This window comes from Lepus europaeus, chromosome 15 (genome assembly GCF_033115175.1).
Source record: "Lepus europaeus isolate LE1 chromosome 15, mLepTim1.pri, whole genome shotgun sequence".
Taxonomy (NCBI): domain Eukaryota; kingdom Metazoa; phylum Chordata; class Mammalia; order Lagomorpha; family Leporidae; genus Lepus; species Lepus europaeus.
In genome coordinates this window covers 76,286,054-76,307,881 of record NC_084841.1, presented here as the reverse complement: position 1 = coordinate 76,307,881, position 21,828 = coordinate 76,286,054, and the positions used below count along the sequence as shown (strand labels likewise).

At 41.5% G+C, this 21,828-nt stretch overlaps 1 protein-coding gene across 1 annotated transcript in view; it reads left to right on the top strand.

The window, feature by feature from the left end:
• LNPEP (leucyl and cystinyl aminopeptidase) overlaps positions 1–21,828 on the top strand; it is a 108,481-nt gene that overhangs the window by 74,255 nt on the left and 12,398 nt on the right. Inside the window, exons 10-14 of the mRNA XM_062212366.1 lie at positions 1,051–1,211; positions 1,429–1,517; positions 10,142–10,325; positions 12,121–12,277; positions 21,408–21,592. Of these exons, the coding sequence (XP_062068350.1) occupies positions 1,051–1,211; positions 1,429–1,517; positions 10,142–10,325; positions 12,121–12,277; positions 21,408–21,592 (776 nt within the window). The remainder of the gene's footprint in view (positions 1–1,050; positions 1,212–1,428; positions 1,518–10,141; positions 10,326–12,120; positions 12,278–21,407; positions 21,593–21,828) is intronic.

The window sequence follows — 21,828 nt, the reverse complement described above, 5'->3', positions numbered from 1 at the left end:
GGTCAGGTTTTTCAGCATCCACATCAGAGTACTCACTGGCCTTTTTATTTTGGTACTTTTTCAAACACCCAAGAGCCCCTTACTTTTGGATGAGCTTGTTTTCTTCCCAGCCTGTGGTCCAGAAAGAAGTAGGTCAGAGCCATTAGAAATACAAGATTCATACATAGCTCGGTGAGTTTAGGAATTTGTTCCATTCATTTGTGCTTTGAACAAATACAGGTGTGGTGACTGAGGTAAGACCTACTATAGTGGAGCAATTACCAATTTAGGGACACAATGACTGAGTTGCTTGCAAGTTGTTCATGGACTGCTTCTTCATCATTGATCCTGGATGTGCAGGGGCAGTGGGCTCCAGCAGGTCTGTGACCTCTGATACCAGATTCTATGTTTGTCAATAAGTTTGTGTATTTTCTGGAAAAAAGGTCTGTGACCATCAAAAAAGTTTACTTTGTTGTCCACAGAGACTCAACATTAATGCCACTGACCTGTTTCTCTCAGTCTTCTGCTGTTGCTGCTTTTTGGTATTCCCACAGTGTTAATCTCTAAAAGATTTAATGTTTGTCATGTGGCCAATGCAGAATCAAGAGAAACCTCGGCTCAGCCGATTCATAGGGTTGAGTAGCAGGGGCTGGCACTGTGGTAGCAATGCTTCCAACTCTAGACTGCCATCTGGTATGTCTTCTGATGGTGGTATTGTGGCCTCAGAGACTACTTGTGCTGTTTTAGGGATTTTAATCTTCATGAGTTTGGGGGTTTTTAATCTTAGTGAATTCTCAGTTGGTTGGTCTCACAGGTGCTGCTCTTCAACATAGTGAGTGTCAACGCCCTTCCATGTGGCTTACCCTGTGCCAGAGTTCTTTCCTTCCAGCAGCTGCTTGTTAACCTACCTGAGAATGTAAACCCAGTTTAGCATCTATGCTTCTTAACTATGTTAGCGTTACATGAGGTCTTCATAGAACGTGGTCAGGAAGGGAGAGTTGGGTACAAATCAAAGTGTCAATCTTTCTAATTTTTATCTCTAAACAAAAGTAATTCATTCTTTTTTTACAGGTTACAAATGGAACATTAGATGTAAAGAAAATTATGAAAACCTGGACCCTGCAGAAAGGATTTCCATTAGTAACTGTTCAAAGAAAAGAAAAGCAACTTTTTGTAAAGCAAGAGAGATTCTTTTTAAATATGAAGCCTGAAATTCAGCCTTCAGATGCAAGGTACCTGCGTCTTTCTTTCTAAGCCATCTCTTTCACATCCCAGGTTACAGTTTTTAAATGTCCTGTAATCATAAGTCCTTGTGAAACCTATTATCCCTGAGAATCACTTAAAAATTTCCACTTCCTTTCCTTAAAAAAAAAAAAAAAAAACCAACAAATCATGTGTAACAGCTGAAATATTAGAAACAGTAATGATCTTCCAATATTTTCTTTACAGCTACCTTTGGCATATTCCACTATCCTATGTTACGGATAGAAGAAATTATTCGGAGTATCAGTTGGTATCGTTACTGGACGAGAAATCAGGTTTGACTATACTTGACTCTTTTCTCTAAGAAATTGGAAATGACAGAGTTGTAAAAATCTGAGCAAAGAGCGGAGAGGGGATTGCGGTTACCAGTATGCTCACTGTCTGAAAAAGTTTTATGAACTGGTTTTATATCCAAGGTATGAAAATCTACCTTCAAGGGGCAGGCTGTGGCAGGTGCATTGTTGTTGTTGTTTTTGTTTGTTTTGTTTTGTTTTTCATTTATTTGACAGAGTTAGACAGTGAGAGAGAGAGACAGAGACAGAGAGAAAGGTCTTCCTTCCATTGGTTCACCCTCCAAATGGCCGCTATGGCCGGCACGCTGTGCTGATCCGAAGCCAGGAGCCAGGTGCTTCCTCCTGGTCTCCCATGCAGGTGCAGGGGCCCAAGCACTTGGGCCATTCTCCACTGCCTTCCTGGGCCACAGCAGAGAGCTGGACTGGAAGAGGAACCACTGGGACTAGAACACAGTGTCCAGATGGGATGCCGGCACCACAGGTGGAGGATTAACCAAGTGAGCCACGCACCGGCCCCAGCTGCATTGTTTTTTAAAATATTTATTTCTTTGAAAAGCAGAGTTATAGGGAGGGAGGGAGGTAGAGAGAAAATCTCCCATCTGCTGGTTCACTCCTCAAATGGCCACAACAGCCAGGGCTGGACCAGACTGAAACTAGGAGCCAGGAGCTTCCTTTAGGTCTCCCACTTAGATGCGGGGGCCCAAACATTTGGGCTATCATCTGCTGCTTTCCCAGGCGCATTAGCATGAAGTTGGATCAGAAGTGGGGCAGCTGGGGCTCGAACCGTTGCCCACATGGAATACCTGTGTTGCAAGCGGCAGCTTTACCTGCGGTGCCAAAACACTGGCCCTGGAACTGCATTTTAACAAACACCCTTAATGTTTCTTATGCATAATAAAGGTTAGTGCATGACCTAGATTGAGAGTAAATAAATAATTATTAAAAATGTCCTGCAGATGTAGCCTGTGTTTTTTGGTAAAGAGGAAATGTGGCAGGAAACAGTCATGGTAAGGAGGGGAAACAGGAAAATGTAAAGGTGATACAGGATCAGAAGATCCAAAATCTGAAAGGCTCCAAACTCTGAGAGACTCCAAAATCCAAAAGCGTTGAGCTCCTGCATGTTGTGTATCAGGTCACAGGTTTCAGATTAGGAATTCAGAACTCCGAGAAACCCCCACCAAGGTCACTGACATCATACGTAAGAGTGTTAGTTGTTAAATTAACAACAGGAGTCACTGTACTCTAACTTCCCATATGAGACCTCTGACCTCAATGAATTGTATTATGAGAGCTAACTGTAAAACTTGTTCTCAAACAGTTCTTGAGTGTGTGTGTGCACAAATTGTTGAAATCTTTACTTAGTATAGAGTTGGTCTTCTGTGTATAAAGTTCATTGAAAATGGATCCTAAAGGAGAGTGGGACTGGGGAGGGGAGAGGGAACAGGAGGAGGGGTGGGAAGAATCACTATATTCCTAAAGTTGTACATATGAAATTTGCATTCCTGAAATAAAAGATTTCTTTTGCAGTGGGGAGGGGGTGGGGGTGGAGAGGAAACCCTGACAAAATCTGAGACGCTGTGGTCCCAAGCCTGTCAGATAAGGAATCCTCATCCTGTGTGTGCTGGCCAGCAAGGAGGCTGTGAAAGCAATTAAATCGTAGTTTCTGACCACCTCTTAAATACCGCTCTGAAGTCCATTCAGTTTGTGTCCTAACAGAACATAGAGCTTTTGGGTTCTGTAGGACTTACTAGTGATGTTTTAGATTTATAAAAAAGGGAAAGTTTCTTGTTTGAATTTGGATCTCAGGTTCAAGCTTCCATTTTTGAGAGGTGGGTAAAGCTTATGGGCAAGGAATGAAGGGATTTTAGAGCTGGTTTGCATGATTCTCTTCTTTTTACTTTCTTTTTTTATTTATTTATTTGACAAATAGAGTTAGACAGTGAGAGAGAGAGAGAGAGAGAGAGAGAAAGGTCTTCCTTTTGTTGGTTCACCCCCCAAATAGCCGTTATGGCCGGAGCTATGCCGATGTGAACCCAGGATCCAGGTGTTTCTCCTGGTCTCCCATGCGGGTGCAGGGCCCAAGCATTTGGGCCATCTTCCACTGCACTCCTGAGCCACAGCAGAGAGCTGGACTGGAAGAGGAGCAACTGGGACAGAACCAGGACTAGAACCTGGGATGCCAGCGCTGCAGGTGGAGGATTAACCAAGTGAGCCACGGCGCCGGGCCGAGAGATCTTTCATCCACTGATTTACTCCCTAGATAGCCACAGTTGCCAGCCTGGAAGTCCATCCAGGTCTCCCACAGGGGTGGCAGAGACTCTCATACTCGAGTCATCGTCTGCCTCCTATGATGCACATTGGCAGGAAGCTGCATCAGAAGCAGAGCAGCCAGCACTGGAACTGGCATTCAGGCAGCAGCTTAATCCCCTGCACCATAATGCCCACTCCCGGTGCTTTTCTTTGGTGAAAGAAAACTCCAAACTTTAGAGAGTTTTAAGTGGGTCCTGGTAGGATAGTCTCTGATTCAAGAGAGAAGAGATAACCTTTCTTTTTACATCTAGCAGCACAGCCAAACCATGGCTAGAACATTTAAAAGGATATTTTTAAAATCCTCTGACAGTATATTAATTTTTGGTGGCATTAGAAATAACTAGACAGTAAAAAATTTGCTTTTATCTCTTTATTCTTTAGCTCAATTTTTATGTGCACTTTTGAGATTGTTTCAAGCCCTGTACACTAGCTCATATTTTCAGCCTTAGGTTTATCTTTCTTCGATCTTACCTGGCATTCTGGGCTCCCACAACACAAAAACTCTTGCAGCAACTCAGACATGCCATGCTCTCTTTTCTCTGGCCCTTTGCATGTGCCGTTTCCTCTCCCTGCAGATCCCTCTGGCCTTCCCACTCCCCTGATCTCCTCTTTGTTCTTCAGATCTTAGCTCAGTCAGTGCTTGCCCCAGGAAGCTTTCCCCTACCCTACTTATGTTTTTAATAATATCATCTACTCCACTGTAGCATATGTATTATTATTTTCATACATATAGAGAGAGATGTGTGTGTATGTGAGCACCCCCTATTGAGGGTAAGGATCGGCTATATGAATGATTTTTCTAAAGTTCGCATTCAGTAGGCACACAAAGTTTTTACTGAATGAATAAAGTTAGTACATAATGAAATAGGTCAATTTTAAGTATCACTATAAAAAATCTAGGAAAAAAGCATTCAAAATCTGATGAAATTATGTCTTATTTCCCCTTCATTTGAAAAGATTCTTAGTAAAGGGGAATATACAAAATGTGCTGTAATATAATTGTTTTAATCTAGAGCTGGAACTGAGCCAATATATGATGAAAGCAATGTCTGTCACTTCCTCTTCTCAACCGTGTTATTTCCCTTGCTGCTGCTGCTGTTTGCATTCCTGTCAGTTCAGGTTTTGTAAGTCCATGCTGAAAATGTTCCATCCTTCCAAAAGTGGTTAACTCAAAAGACACTTGAGTCTTCTTGGTTCCCAGTACGCCAATGAAAATTACTCTTAATTACATTTTCATTTTTCCTATTCTCAGAAGAAATGTAAGAGGCTGACTTCAATCATATTTTATACCATATGGCTTTAGTGTAGAATATTAATTACCTTGATGAGTTGTTAAATCTATACCATATTTCCATGGGTTCTAATTTCAGAGTTGCTGCATTAGTTCAGTCATCTATAGTAGTTACATTTAATCAAAGTGTTTGTGATTTTTCCCCATATATGTGAATTTTGAATAATTAGTGTTGGTTTTGCATAAAATCTGAAAGGGGCCATTTTTCCAGGCTAAATAATTGAGAAATTTATAGGAAAAAAAAATCCCTCCTGCCTTTCTTCCTCTCTCCCTCTCTTTCTCTTATCCACATCTTACTCAAACCTAAACTCTTTTTTTGAAAGGCAGAGTTACAGAGAGCAGATGCAGAGAGAGAAGTCATCCATCCTCTGGTTCACTCCCCAAATGGCCACAATGGCAGAGCTGGGCCAGTCCAAAGCTAGGAGCCAGGAGTTTCTTCCAGGTCTTCCACGTGGGTGCAGGGGCCCAAGCACTCAGGCCATATTCCAATGCTTTTCCGGGCCCTTAGCAGGGAGCTGGATCTGAAGTGGAGCAGCGAGGACTTGAACCGGCGCCCACATGGAATGCCAGCACCATAGGTGGAGGCTTAACCTACTTCGCCACAGTGCCAGACCCAGACCTAGCTCTTTAACTGCAAGTATAGTTATATTAAATCTAACTTGGAACATTTGTATTTCTGGAAGAATTTCACTGTACCAGAGCTGAGACCTGTCATTGGAAGGAAAGGGCCTGGAGGAGAAGGAAGAAGGAAGGGCATGTAATCCAGACATGTATCACATGCCACACTCTGCCCTGGCCATTGTTCCCTGAGAAAATGAAGTAGAAAAGGCTATTAGAAACAGGAATCTTTTGAACAAGGGGAAAGGCGGATCAGCCACATGTGTGATGCTGGCCCTCTGGAGCAAACTGGACAGGAAGTTTTGTAAAAACCTTGTAGTGGAAACATGTTTTTTGTTTAGCTGCTTTAATGTTTCTTTGTAAAACAGTAGTTGGTTTTCATAGCTCATTGACAAATAGTTTTTTAAAATCACAGATTACTTATCTGGGCTTTTGCCATTTAAGATTGGAGTTGCTCACTCTTTTTTTACTACTCAATGGACTGTGAAAACTGAACGGTTAATCTGTTAATGATTGTAATAAATTAGAAACATATGAAGGAAGCCTCATCTGCATTGGAGCTACAGGATAAAGTTACCTCCCTTGTGTACAAAGCTATTATTTTTGATACCTGTGGTTTTAAGGTCTTCCCTCCTACATCATTCGAAGACATGAAAGAGACTAGTATTTTGATTCTTTCAATGATAACTCTTCTCGGTCTTGATGCTTTTGACTGCGCTGCTTTATGGTCTGTCATCTCAATGACAGTAACAATTTCACGTACACTCCCAGCTGCATTCCCCCTTTCTACCATCTGGACTTGGCTGGGTTTACAACATGGTAAGTTGCTTATCAGCCAAGATAATATTGCTGTATTTTTCTTCATCCATCCAGTGGAACCATTGCCATACCTATCATTCCTTTTCTTCCTGGAGGGGTGGGAGAAAGGAGTTGGGGACTCTAATCCTTCTGCCTGGGCTTCTTTTTTTAATAAAAGTCTCTGTAGGAGATTGTGCTTAGTGACCCAGAGAGTGTTGATGTTTTTGGATTAGCCAATGATAAAGTTAATTTCATCAGTCATAGGTTTGTTAAAAATCACTACAACTTATTAGCTACGGTTGCCATCACAAGTATTCCTTAGGACTGCCTTCTGCCCTGAAGAAAGGAATAAACCTGTTTATCTAATTTATCTTTTCCATCTGGTACTGTACCAGCAACATAACAGAAATTAGTGGGGAATTTTTTCATAAAAAAGGCTAAGGTAAAATGTCCTATTAAGACATAATCAAAATGTCTTTTTCATCTTGAACAACTTGTGCAGGCCTAGCATTTGGCCTAGCAGCTAAGATACCCCTGTCCTGTGTCAGAGTGCCTGGGTTTGCTTCCTTGCTCTGGCTCCTGATTTTAGCTTCCTGCTAGTGCAGACCCTGGGAGGCACCGAGTGATAGCATGAGTACTTGGGTCCCTGCCACCCTTGTGGAAGACCTGGATTGAGTCCCCTGTTCCCAGATTCAGCACTGCTCAATCCTGGCTTATTTCAGACATATGGGGAGCGAATTAGTGAATGGGAGTGCGTGTGTATACACCTTCTCTCTCTTTCTGCCTTTAAACACTCTTTTCATTATCAGTGAATTGTAGTAATGTAAATATTAAAAGAGAGGTGGTATTGTGGCCCAGCAGGTTAAGCTGCCACTTGCCACCATGCTAGTTCAAGTCCTGGTTGCTAAGTTTCTGATCCAGATCCCTGCTAATAAGCCTAGGAATGTAACGAAAGATGGCCCAAGTATTTGGGTCCCTACCACACACATGTTGGAGACCCAGATGGAGTTCCAGACTTCTCACTCTGGCCTAGGGAGTGAACCAACTCGCTATCTCTTCCTCTGTCTATATTCATTCTGCCTGTCAAATAAATCTTTTGAGTAAAGACATATTAAAGGAATCTGATAAATTTGAATAATTCATGTTTTTGAAGTTGAAAGACACTAAGGCTTTGTTACTTTGGATTTTGAAAGAGTTTCTAAAGCATTTTATATACCAAAAACTTTATTAAGAATTATTGTGATAGTGAAAGTTCAAAACATCCTAAATGTTTCGAAATATGAGATTGATTAAACTGTGGTAGGTATTAAAATGGAATATTATGAAAAATATTTGGGCACTGCATATGAATAAAATGGAAAAATTGGGGGTAAAAATTCAGGATAAAAACATTTCATAAGCTAGCATTGTGTCATGGCAGGTAAAGCTGCTGCCTGTAATGCTGGTATCCCAGTTGGTCACTGGTTCATGTCCCAGACACTCCGCTTTCAATCCAACTTTCTTCTAATGGTCTGGGAAAAGCAGTGGAAGGTGGCCCAACTGGTTGGGCCCTTGTCACCCATGTTAGAGACCTCAGTGAAGCTCCTGGCTTTGGCCTGGCACAGCCTTGGTTGTTATAGCTGCTTGGGAAATAAACCAGTGGATGGAGGATCTCTCCCCACCGCCTCAAACTCTGACTTTCAAGTAAACAAGTTTTTTGGAGGGGAGGAAGGAACAAGTACATACACTTGTAGATCCTTAGTATGATGTACCATGTCACTTAAAATATGCATAGGAAAAAGCTTGGCAGAAAATACTGGTACACTCCAAAATGCTATCACATCTGAGTTTTGATTATTTTTCTTTTTTCTTTTTCTTTTTTTAAGATTTATCTATTTTGAAAGGCGGAATTAGAGAGTAGGAGAGGGGGAGAGAAAGAAAAAGAGATCTTCCATCTACTTTTTTACTCCCCATATGACTGCAACAGACAGGCTGAAGCCAGGAGTTAGGAGCTTCTTTCAGGTCTCCCACGTGGGTGCAAGGACTCAAATATTTGGGCCATCTTCCTCTGCATTCGCAGGTACATTAGCAGGGACCTGGATCAGAAATAGAGCAGCAGAGACTTGAACTGGCACTCATATGGGATGCGGCATTCCAGGTGGTAGCTCAACCTACTGTGCCACGATACCGGCCCCTCAATCATTTTTATCTCTACTCTTTTTTATCTTGTAATTAAGAGCTTTTTTAAGTTTTCATTTTTTAATACCAAGGAATTACCAAGATATCATAAGTATCTACCATACTTCATTAACATTTGATTTGAAACTAGTTACTGTGACATAGTCATTATTTTTTCATTCAATCATTAATTAAACATAGTAAGCTCTTGGTGTCTGTAGTCCAAAAAACCAGTTAACCTGAGTGTAGGAGTCTACTCTGTCACGTTAAATCTACACCCTTGCTGCCAGCTTCAAAGGACTTTCCTGGGTTAGTAATTTTAAGGATTTAAAAACTCACAAATATATCCTGTAGTCATTTGGCTCTTCATTATTTGTACATTAGTTGAAATAATTCCATGGAAATTTCTAGCAGTTCTTTCAGCATTTATGTATGTAATGGTAGGGCCCAAATAGTACATTTCACTTGTCTGTTTTTTTAACTCAGTTATTTCTTATTTGTGCCTCATACGGTCTTAACTTTCCCTAATGTTTATTTTGCTAACTGTGACTTATATGGGACTTTTCTAAGAGGCTTCATTTGTTCTACACACTTTCCTTTCTCTCTTCTCCTGCAGTCACAATGAACTCAGGAGTCAGTTCAGTGTGTGGACACCAAGTACATGTTTCTCTTTTGTCCCTTTGTGTCCCTGCTGTGCTATACTTCCCCCAAGATTTATTTATTTGAAAGATAGAATGAGAGAGAGAGAGAGAGATAATCTCGTATCTGCTGGTTCACTCCTCAAACAGCCACACAGCCAGGTCTGGATCAGGTTGAAGCCAGGGTCCCCTACATGGGTAGCAGATCAGAAGTGGAGCAGCTAGGACTTGAACTGGTGCTCTGATATGGGATTCCAGCGTTGCAAGTGGCAGCTTAACCTGCTGTGCTAAACCAGCTCCTATACTGTACCTTTTTACCAGGCTAACACCTGTGTGTTCTACAGTGTTAAAGGAGAATGATAACTTAGATGTCATTTCTTCAAGAAACCTTTCCTAATCTTCCCTAGGAGGTGAAGTATTTTTTCTGTCTGCTTCCACCTAATGTCCTATTTTCTTCTCCCATTAGTGGTGCTTAACATGATAATCATACGTGCCTGGTGCCATTAGAACCTAAGATATATAAAAGCAGAGCATTTCTACCCTGACCACCATTTACTCTTCAGTGCGCAGCCCAGAGCCCACAGTGTCCAGGAAATAACTAACTGATAGATGAAGGAATGAGTGACTTCCTTTGTTAACACAGAAAGAACTGCATGGGAATGCAGGCAGTTAGTTTCTTGGGAGAATGATTAACTATAAAAATATACCATGTGAACTTGGAAACGAAGTTTGTTAATGTTTTTCTTGCCCTGTTGTCTTATATTTCATTCTCCTTTCTTTTCTCTGTGTGTTAGGTGTCATCAATCTTACAGAAGAAGTGCAGTGGGTCAAAGTCAATGCGAACATGACTGGCTATTACATTGTGCACTATGCGGATGATGACTGGGAAGCACTCATCAAACAGCTGAAAGCAGATCCTTATGTTCTGAGTGACAAAGACCGAGCCAACCTCATCAACAACATTTTTGAACTTGCAGGGTACAGTATGCTTGGTTTGGGGTTGTTTGGTTTTTAAATAAGCATTACTGAGGTAAAGGACATTTAAGAAAAGCAGTTGGAAAGAACTAGCATGCATTGATGGGTGGGTACAAGTCATCCCAGAGGACTGGGAAAAGAGAAGATATGTTGTTTGCCCTCAGGGATTTCATAATCTGCCTATAGAAACATCAGCTGCAAGTATTCGGCAGTTAACAACCATAAAGTAAGACTTAATGAGGTGCCAGCAGCAGGATGCATGTTTTGCTGAACAGAGTGATGTCGGGGCTCAGGCTTCGTTCCATTTATTGAAAGAATTCTTTGCAGTCAGGTTTTAGCATGAGGCTTAGTGCTTACTCTTTGTTTGATGGACACCTCTGGTTTCTAGAGCCTTAGTTCCTGTATGCTGCTTGCATCCCAGCCACTTCATGCTCTGTGGATCCCAAAGCCAAGCATGGCAATGCCGGCTGTGAAGATTCTCTCTGGGTAGATGATTACCAGTTTAGATCAACAATAGTCCTGGAAATGCAAGGAACACTCAAGTAGTCTTTCTGACCTCTCTTGAACTATCCATTCAGGTTCATTTTTATGAAATTACTTTTTTTTAATTTAAAAAATTATTTGGGGGCCAGCATTGTGGCATGGTGGGTAAAGCCACCGCCTGCGACACTGGCATCCAGTGTGGGCACTGGTTCCTGTCCCAGCTGCTCCATTTCTGATCCAGCTCCCTGTTGACAGCCAGGAAAAAAGCAACAGAAGGTGGCCTATGGCCTTGGGCCCCTGCCACCTACGTGAGAGACCTGAATGAAGCTCCGGGCTTCCGGCTTCTGCCTGGCTCAGCCCTGGCTGTTGTGGCCACTTGGCAAGTCACACAGCAGATGGAAGACCTGTCTCTGTCTCTCCCTCTCCCACTGTATTTCTGACTTTTGAGTAAATAAATCTTTAAAAAAATTATTTGAAAGACAGAGTGATGGGGTTGGAGAGCTGACAGAGAAAGAGGAGATAGATTGAGATCTTGCATCTCTGGTTCACTTCCCAAATGGCCTCAATGACTAGGCTGGTCCAGGCCATATCCAGGCCAGGCCATCCTGGCCTCCACATGGGTGTCAGGGGCCAAAGTACCTGGGCTGTCCCCCACAGCTTTCCCAGGTACATTCGCAGGGAGCTGGATCAGAAGCAGAGCAGCTGAGACTGAGACCCATGCTCTGTGTCACAGGTGGCCGCTTAGCTCATTGCACCACAGCACCAGCTGCTGAAGTGACCTTTTTGTATCATCTCAGCCATCACCTTTGTAATTTCTATAAAACTGATAATTTTTAAAATAGACTCACTATAAATTCGCAGTTTACCTTGCCCTGAAAGATGTGACAAATTCCTCTACGACCAAAATACAAAAGCTTTTTCTGTGTTGTGATTCCTTCTCCTCTGGTAAATAAAAGTAATTAGTAAGGTGAGAACTATTCATCTTTTCTCACCTAAGACATTATAATCCTTTCATATAATATAATAATCCTGAATACATAATCCTGATTCATACATAATCCTAAATCAGTAGCAGTTTACAGGTGACTTATGGAATAAAAACTGATCTGTATTTATCTTTCTCTTGAAATCTTTAACCTTCAGCCATGTGGACTTAATCACAGACAGTAACTTTGTGTCTGATTTTACTCTGTGTTGAAACCTTCAGTTTTCTAGGCTCACCATCCATCCAGCCATAGTTTCTCTCTCAGCATGGTGCATAGAGGTCTTATGTGTGTCTCTGCATATTTACTTTTCCTGTTCTTTAATCCTTTAGCCTGGGCAAGGTGCCTCTTAGGAAGGCATTCGATTTGATTGATTATCTTGGAAATGAGAACCATACTGCACCCATCACGGAAGCTCTGTTCCAGACAGGCCTCATCTATAACCTCCTTGAAAAACTGGGGCACATGGATCTGGCCTCAAGACTGGTGGTAAGTTCGCCTTTCTGCCAGCTGCTTTTGTTGCTTGCCTTTGATAACTATTCAACCAGGAACGGGCTGAGAAAGCAGCCAGTTAAAATTCCACTTTTCTTCAGTTTCCTGTTTGTAGAATCTGTAACTTCAAATCCAAATGGAATGGTTTGTCATGAAGAATTAATAAAGGTTTAGTGTGATGTGGTCTTGTTTGAATATCAAAATACAGACTTTTGGCACTGCTGTCAAAGTGAGGTCACATGAAAACAATTTTCTAAAAGTCTTGTTTTACTTGTATACAAAGAATGCTTGAAACAGGCCCTTTTGCAAACTAAGTTCCTAGTGGCAGTTGTAGAATGATTGAGAATATTCTCTTTAGAAGTCCTTGCCAACCCCTAGCTCACGTCATGGTGCTGCTGGGTAGAGGTTTCTTGGCAGAGCACTGAAGGAGTCTTGACATTGCAGACTCGTTTACCTTCCCTAAAAGCCATGGCCTGATCTTAACAGCTGTCATTTTAGTCACGTTAAACTGTTGACTGAATCTTTAAAAACTTGGGGGAAGGAGTGATAAATTCTTTGTGTCCAATTCTCTATCAGCACATTCTGACAACAGGGTTTGCTGTATAGATCAGGGTTTCTGGAACCCAGGCAGAAGGCAGCTTTCAGATAAAGGAAGTAAGTTTTGGACCAGCAATTAGGAAAAGTACTTCAGGGGGTTAGTGTCCTCACTGGAAAGGGGAAGGAATTGGATTAAATAATTTTTTTAGAGCAGGCTGTTTTCTGCCTTTGTTGTCCTCACATGTGCAGCCTTCCATGCTGAGCTCTCTCATCACATGTATGGTTCTCAGTGCGGGGGCGGGAGAGGGTAAAGAGTGCAGGGCAGATGGGCCATATGGAGCTTGAAGTGCACCCCTCCCCCCAAGGTTCTGATCTGACCCCACAAGGAGGTGCCCATCCCTACCAATGAATGAGATTCTTAAGTTGGATGATTTCTGAAATCTCCCCTAATGGTTAAGATTTTTATCACTTTCTATTTTATAAGGCTTTCAACTAGCAGCCTTAATAAAAACCAGTGCCTGGAATATGACCTGGCCCATGGTAACACTCAGTAAATGTTGAACAAATAAATGAGTGAAACATACCAGAAACAAATGCATTTTGGTGGTTATTATATTCTGCACACCATGCGTAGTGCTTAATGTGGATCACTCCATTCACTCTCCACACAGTGCAAAGGCAGGTATTTGTGCCCCCAGTAGGTGATTTCTGCAAAGTCGTTACCCTAGTAAACCATAAAGCTGAGCGTTTCATTCCAAAGCCTACCCTTTGTGTTAGGTTAAATGTCTACATTGCAGCAATGTCGTCTTCCCAGGATGCCTTTGGTTAGAAGAATTAAAGCTTTATTTCTTGATGTCACATTTTTATTTTTTAAGAGCAGCTGCTTTTAGAGAAAAGAAATCTTCCTTTTTATTTTTATTCATTAATTTTTCATTCGATTTGAAAGGTAAAGACAGATAACTTCCATTCACAGGTTCATTCCCCAGATGCTTACAACAGCCCAAGACTGGGCCAGGTTGAAGCCAAGAAGCGGGAGCTCAGTCTCTGTCCCACATGGGTGGCAGGGGTCCAAGGGCTAGAGCTAGCACTTCATGCCTCACAGGAAGCAGGAATCAAAAGCAGAGCCAGGACTTGAACCAGGCACTCTGATATGAAATGTGGCCATCCCAAATGGTATCTTAACCACTGTGTTAAATGCCTGCCCTAATTTTTGCTTTTTAAAACTGAGATTTTTTATATTAAAACCAATAGAAAAGCATGCCTTTAGTGTTTAAATTACAGACTCACATCTGGTTGTTTTTTTGAAAATGAAGTCAACTTATGAAATTTCTATCTAACATTTATAACAGTATTTTAAGAATAGTATTTATGTACATTTCCAAGAAGTATAACAGATAATTTACTAATCTCTTTATGGCTTAGAAACCAGCTAGGCTTTTTACTGTTGGTATGATTAAGAGATTGACTTATTTGTTAGCCACTTTGACTACTATTGGTGGACTTTTAGGTTATTTGCAATTTGAAGCTATTAGGGGTAGCACTGCATAAATATTCTTATTTGGTGAAATTCTGTATGCACTTCAGTGGGCTACATGTCTAAAAGTGAAATTACTAAGTCATAATATATGTATAGTTAATACTGTAAAATCAAATAGTTTTTCTGAGTGGTACCTGTTTAGACTCATATCAGTAGTGTATAAGAATTCTAGATGCTCTGTTTCATTGCTGACACTTACTGTTCATAGTAAACCTGGTTCCTTTTTGCCATTCCCAGGGTGTGTACTAGTATTACAGTTTTGGCTTTAGTTTGCATTTTCTTACTGACTAGTGAAGATGAATACCTTTTGATAGGCTTGTTGACTAGTCAGTGTTCTTGTTTGTGAAATACCCAACTTCTTCCCTTATTTTTCCATTAAATTGTGGGGTTTTTTTTTAAGATTTATTTATTTTTCTTGAAAGAGTTACACACACAGAGAGAGAGAGAGAGAGAGAGAGGTTTTCCATCCGTTGGTTTACTTCCCAATTGGCCACAACGGCCAGAGCTATGCCGATCCAAAGCTAGGAGACAGGAGCTTCTTCCAGATCTCCCACACAAGTGCAGGGGCCCAAGGATGTGGGCCATCTTCTACTGCTTTCCCATGCCATAGCAGAGAGCTGGATTGGAAGTGGAGCAGCCAGGTCTCAAACCAGCAGCTATATGGGATGCTGGCACTGCAGGTAGCAGCTTTACCCACTACACCACAGCACCAGCCCCAAAATTGTGTTGTTTCTTACTGATTTGTAAGCATTCTTTATATATTCTTGGTATGCATCCTTTTAAGTCGCATATATTTGTACTATCTCCTTCTACTCTAACTTGCCTTCACTATCTTAGTGATGCTTTTGAGTGTATACATTCTCAATTTAAATGTAGTGTAGTTTATGAAATCTTTGCCTACTCTAAAATATTCTATATTCTTTATAAAAACGTTAGTATTTTACCTCTACATTTAGGTCTGTGATTAGTCTGGGATTGATTTTTGGGTATGGTGTAAGGTAGACACCATTTCATTTTTTTTTTTTTTTCAGCGTGGGTGTCCAGGGTATTTCCTGGAATGTGTATATCTTGAACTCTAGAACTATTGTTGAAGGGATTGTTATCAAATCAAAACCATTTGGTATAGTATATTCATTTCCTAAGTCTGCTGAGGCAAATTATTACTAACTTGGTGTCTTAAAATATCAGAAATGTATTCTCTCAAAGTTCTGAAAATGAGAAGGGCAGAATCAAGATTTTGGTTGATCAGGGTTGTTCCTTCTTAGGGAGAATCTGTGCTTGTTTCCGACTTCAGCAGTGCTAGGTTTCCTTGGCTTGTACGAGTCTCTCTCCAATCTGTACCTCTGCCCACATGCTGGTTTCCCAGGAGTTTGTGTCCACGTTTCCCTGTTGTTATGAGGACCTGAATCTTTGGATTAGAGCCCACCACCAAGGTCCAATGTGGCCCCATCTTAACTTGATTTCATCTGCAAATACCTTATTCCCAAAAAGATCATATTCTCAGGGTCTAAGATGACACGAATTTCGAGAGACGCTATTCAACCCAGTATAAGTAGCAATAATAACAGACTAGTACAGGAGCAAGCATTTGGCCTAGTGGTTAGGACACTGCTTGGAACACTCTCATCCTATTTTGGAGTGCCTGAATTCAAGACTTGGCTCTACTTCTGATTCTGGGTTTCTGCTGGTGTGTACCCTGAGAGGGAGCAGGTGATGGCTCAAGTATTGGATCTCTGTTACCTACATGGGAAACTTGGAGTGAGTTCAGGATCCTGGCTTTGGCATGGCCCAGCCGTAGCTGTTGTCAACATTTGGGGAATGAACCAGATGGGAGCTCTTTCTTTTACTCCATCTCTTTTGCTATCCCTGTTTCCCTGCCTCTCAAAAAACAAAAGATTAGAATGTAGCACTCATTTTTTTTCCATTATTAAGGACAGTGTTGGTTCCAGATATACCCTAAGTCGAGTGGAATGTCTGCCTACTCCGAAGCTGCCCCACTGGGTTTCACGATAGATGTGAGTCTGACCCCCTATCTCCATTATCTCTGTTTAGGATTTAGTTCTCAGGAAGCACTTGTCACCTACCTCAGCATGCTGAGATATGAATGCTAAAGTCAATTCCAGGAGTTGAGCCTTTGGAACACTTTGCTGTTGATACTCAAGTAGCTGTTCATCCCCTACGTCTTCATCCTGGCTGAGTTCTGCTTTTCTGGGCAGGAGCATGTTTGTTAGGCCCATACTTCATGCTGGGGTCCAGGGCATTGATGGGTAGAGGGCAAGGACAAAGGCTTAGTGTGTGTTTCTAAGACCAGAGGCCCTTTCACTGCTGCAGATCATGTTGTTACTTAGAAGTCAAGTTAGCTTTAGTTCATCATCAGGCAGAACCTGTCTCCTCCGTTCTTATTCTAGTCTTGGGCATTCAGCTCTCAAACGATGCGGTCTCACCCTCTGTACTTAGAATGACAGATATTTCTGAGTCCTTGGATTTAATGTTCAAATGTTTAAGAATGTCACCTAATTCACTTTAACGTCATTATAGCCAGAGCCCTGTGTCTGCTGACCATTGTGTGATGAGTGCTGCATTCTGTGAAGTATGCTGTGGTACTGTGGTGGGTAGGGTCAGGAGGCACATTTGAATTGTGTTAACTTGTTCACATCTGATCCTAACCATATTCCTGTTTTATCACTTACAAATCTGTCATTGTCTTACACGATGCATTGGTGGGATAAGCCTTTGCAATAAAAGCTGACATTTTGCTTTTAAGAAACTCAGTTGACCCAGGAGAGAACTCCCTCGGTGTATCCATGGAAAATTAAAGCAGTAAATCAAAATGTAATACACAAAAGTGCCAACATCTTTTATTTTTAAAATTATTTGACGGTGGTGTTGTATTTTGTTGCATAGTCAGTGTTCATGCCATATAGATCCCGTCAGTTTATCCTGTTTTCCTTCGTGACACCCTCACTTTCTGAAATCATGGGGTTGGACTCTAATGAGCTTAATTTTCAAAAGAGTTACATGTAACTGGAAAAGCAAGTTTCATTTTGTTCCTAAAACAGATAATTTCAAGCATATGCTGTGCTTTGTTAATATTAATTAATATTAAAAAATACAACTGATGGGGGGTGCTGTGGCATAGCAGGTAAAAGCCATCGCCTTTGATGCTGGCATCCCATATGTCCCAGTTGCTCCACTTCTGATCCTGCCCCCTGTTAATGGCCTGGGAAAAGCAGTGGAGGATAGGCCAAGTGTTTGGGCCCCTCCCACCCATGTAGGAGACCCAGAAGAAGCTCCTGGCTCCTGGCTTTGGCCTGGCCCAGCCCTGGCCATTGCAGCCATTTGAGGAGTGAAGCAGCAAATGGAAGATCCATCTCCATCTATCTCTCCCTCTCTCTTTGTAACTCTGACTTTCAAAACCAATAAATATTTTAATATATATATATTTATATATTTTATAACCCGGATTACTTTAAAATGATCATATGTTGTAATAGTTTTTTCTGAAGATAGAATTATTTTGAAATACAATATTTTTCTATTATGTAATAATTTGATATATATTTAAAATCGACTATTTTGAGACTTCCTGTTAAAACTTTGGCACAGGTAGTAGCCAAATTATACCCTGTATGTCATGTCTGTAGTGTAACTACCTTAGCTTCTTCAAGTGTCAATAGTTAAAAGGGACATTTTCCCACAGATTCTTTGTTGGGTAAAGTCTCCGTAAGTATTGACATTTTTCTTTCTTTTTTTTCTTTTATTTTTTTATTTGTTTATTTTTTTTTGACAGGCAGAGTTAGACAGTGAGAGAGAGAGACAGTGAGAAAGGTCTTCCTTCCGTTGGTTCACCCCCCAAATGCTGCTACGGCTGGCGCGCTGCACCGATCCGAAGCCAGGAGCCAGGTGCTTCCTCCTGGTCTCCCATGCGGGTGCAGGGCCCAAGGAGTTGGGCCGTCCTCCACTGCTCTCCCAGGCCACAGCAGAGAGCTGGACTGGAAGAGGAGCAACCGGGACAGAACCCAGTGCCCTGACCGGGACTAGAACCCGGGGTGCCAGTGGTGCAGGTGGAGGTTTAGCCTACTGAGCGACGGCACTGGCCCTTTCTTTCTTTCTTTCTTTTTTTTTTTTTTTTTTAATTAGCCAGCTGGACTCAGTTCAGATGATCCCAATTTTGTTGGCAACGTCCAGAGCATCATAGTCAGGAGCCAGCTGCACATATGCCTTCTCTCCATCAGGTCTGATCAGGGTGTTGACTTTGGCCACATCAATGTCATAGAGTTTCTTCACAGCTTGTTTGATCTGGTGCTTGTTGGCCTTGACATCCACAATGAACACCAGTGTGCTGTTGTCTTCTATCTTCTTCATGGCAGACTCCGTGGTCAGGGGGAACTTGATGATGGCATAGTGGTCAAGCTTGTTTCTCCTGGGGGCACTCTTCCGAGGGTATTTGGGCTGCCGTCGGAGGCGTAGTGTCTTGGGCCGCCGGAAGGTGGGGGACGTGCGGATCTTCTTCTTCTTGTGGCTGTGGACACCTTTCAGCACTGCCTTCTTGGCCTTTAAGGCCTTTGCTTTGGCTTCAACTTTAGGAGGGGCAGGAGCTTCCTTCTTCGCCTTCGGCACCATCTTGGTGAAAAGCTCTTTTTTTTTTTTTTTTTAAGATTATTTATTTGAAATGTGGAGATACAGAGGGAGAGAGAGAGAGAAATCTTCCATCCACCAGTTCACCCCCCAAATAACTATCAGCCAGATCTGGGCCAGGCCAAAGCCAGGAACCAAGGAGCTTCTTCTGGGTCTCCCATGTGGGTGGCAGGCGCCCAAGGATTTGGGCCACCTCCTGCTGCTTTCCCAGGCACATTTTCAGGGAGCTGGATCAGAAGTGGAGCAGCCCAGGCCTCAAACCAACACCTATATGGAATGCCAGCAGTACAGGCAGCAGCTTACCCTTCTATGCCACGGTGCACTAGCGTCATCAGCTGAGTTTTTTTTTTTTTTTTTTTAATAGGGTTTTAAGCATGTAGCTTTTTTTCTCACATTGTTCCTTTGCTCTGCTTAACAGTTAGGAGTAGCTTTTAAATTTATTGCTCAGTTACTTGGAATAGTTTGCTATCATTGCACTGCTGAAAAGGTAAGGCCCCTGGAAGGTAGCGCGTACCTGTGCAGTCCATTGTGCACTGTGGCACCCTGCGTCGCTCCTGCACGCTTCCCATGTCAGTCTGATGGCAGAATTTCTCCACCCCAGGTGCATCCGCAGTATCTGTTCTCTGTATCATCACAGCTTCCAGTCCTTCACCTTGCATGGGTTCTTCTGGCCATGTTCCCATTCAGCTCCAAAAGAAGCTTTAATGCCCTCAACAGTTAGAAAATCTCCAAACAGAATTTGTGCTAGGTATTGGCAGTGGTGTTCTGGAGTAAAATAATGTTGAGGGCTCTGCAGAGTGCAGGTATCTGCATTGTTTCCATTTTGGTCCTCCTTATATATAATGATACTTAAGAAAGTTCTAGAAAAATGGAATGAAAAAATATTTGAAATCTGGGCATAGGTTTTTTCATAGTAAGTATTTTCCATGAACTTTTTGAAGACACTTTGTGTAGCCATGAAGCTTTCCTTAAAAAAATGCCTGAAAACATGTTTTATATTGCAATTTTTGTTTCTTCTAAGGGTGTTCATATGCATGTTTCCTAAGATGACTGTTTAAATCCCTCATGTTGTCACCCCTCCCCATGCATAACAATTTACAGTATGGAAATACTGGACAGCTTTTATTGTGGAAGAGAGGAAAGTCTTATTCACAGATTCCTTAATACAAGTATACATTTAACAACAACATCCCATTTAGAAGTGGCTGTAGCATTGCACTGGACAGTAGATAATATTACTGAATAATTGTTAATTTTCTTAAGGGTTAGAAGATGTTACAGTTATGTAGGAGAGTCTCCAAATTTCTGGGAATGGCATACTAAAATATTTATAAATGAGATATCTTGATGTCTGTAACTTCTATGGTTCAATTAAAATCAAAATGGGCCAGTATTGTGGCATAGTGAGTAAAGTTACCACCTGCAATGTTAGCATCCCATATGGGTGCTGGTTGGTGTCCTGGCTGGTCTGCTTCTAATCCAGCTCCTTGTTAATGGCCTGGGAAAGTGGCAGAAGATGGCTCAAGTGCTTGGGCCCCTGCCACCAATGTGGGAGACCTGTATGAAACTCCTGGGTTTGGCCTGGCCCAGCTTTGGCCACTGTGGCCATTTGGGGAATGAACCAGTAAATGGAAGATTTCTCTCTGCCTCTCCCTCTGTCTCTGTAACTCTGACTTTCAAATAAATAAATCTTTTTTTTAAAAAAGGACACACACATACACACACAAACCAAGTGTGTATGTCTGTATGTTATATACACACAAAAGCAAAGCAATGCCAGAGTATTAAAAATCAGTTAAGTCTAGATGAATAATATATGGATGGATGTTCACTGTGTTGTTCTTGCATCTTTTCTATAGGTTTGAAGACTTTTGAATAAAAAATTAGAATAAAAACAAACTATAAACAACTATTCTTTCCTGAAGTCCTCATTTTCTTGTTAATTCAGTTAGACTAATTTGTTACAGTATTATACTAGTTAATGTGTTAAAAATATTTTTGATATTGGATGCAGAAACATTTAAACATTAGCCATCAGTAAAGAAGTGTAGTTTTCTCTCATTGTTTTTTGTGGGTTTGTGGATTCTGAAGTCGCAATGTCAGAGAGTTCTAGTTCCATCCAGCACTAGTTATACATATCCTTCTTGTTAGAAAAGTAACTTCTAGGTACGTAAACAAAGAATAAAGGTTGCTGCTGCACAGAAGTCATTAGTTCTTGCTAGTTACATCATTAACTGTGTTGCTAGCTTTGTTACTGAATGGCCTTATTCTAGCTGTATGTTAGCTTCATATGGTTGATATTTACAGAGTATTGTTTATGCCCATTTTTTCTCCCTTGGGTAAATGTTGTGGAAAAGAGAATGTAGTTGTCCTGGTTTTTCTGATTGTCCATTATAATCCGTTTTGTTTCTCTAGAGCAGAGTATTTAAATTGCTTCAAAACCAAATCCAACAGCAAACTTGGACAGATGAGGGCACCCCATCCATGCGAGAACTTCGGTCAGTCTTGCTAGAATTTGCTTGTGCCCACAACCTGGAGAACTGCAGTGCCACGGCCATGAAGCTGTTTGACAGTTGGGTGGCATCCAATGGAACTGAGAGGTAAAGTGTCCTTCTGTCGAAATCCTTTCCTCTACTTTACCCTATGTGTTAGAAAGCTGCGTGTTAATATAGGTGGAATCTACACATCCATGTTCTCAAGCAAGACTTCAATAAAAAGAATTATGGTCAAATACACAGACACATAACATGAAATTTATGACCTTAACCTTTCATTTTTGTAGTGTACAGCTCAGCAGTATAAAGTATATTCACATTGTAGTACACCAATGTCCAGG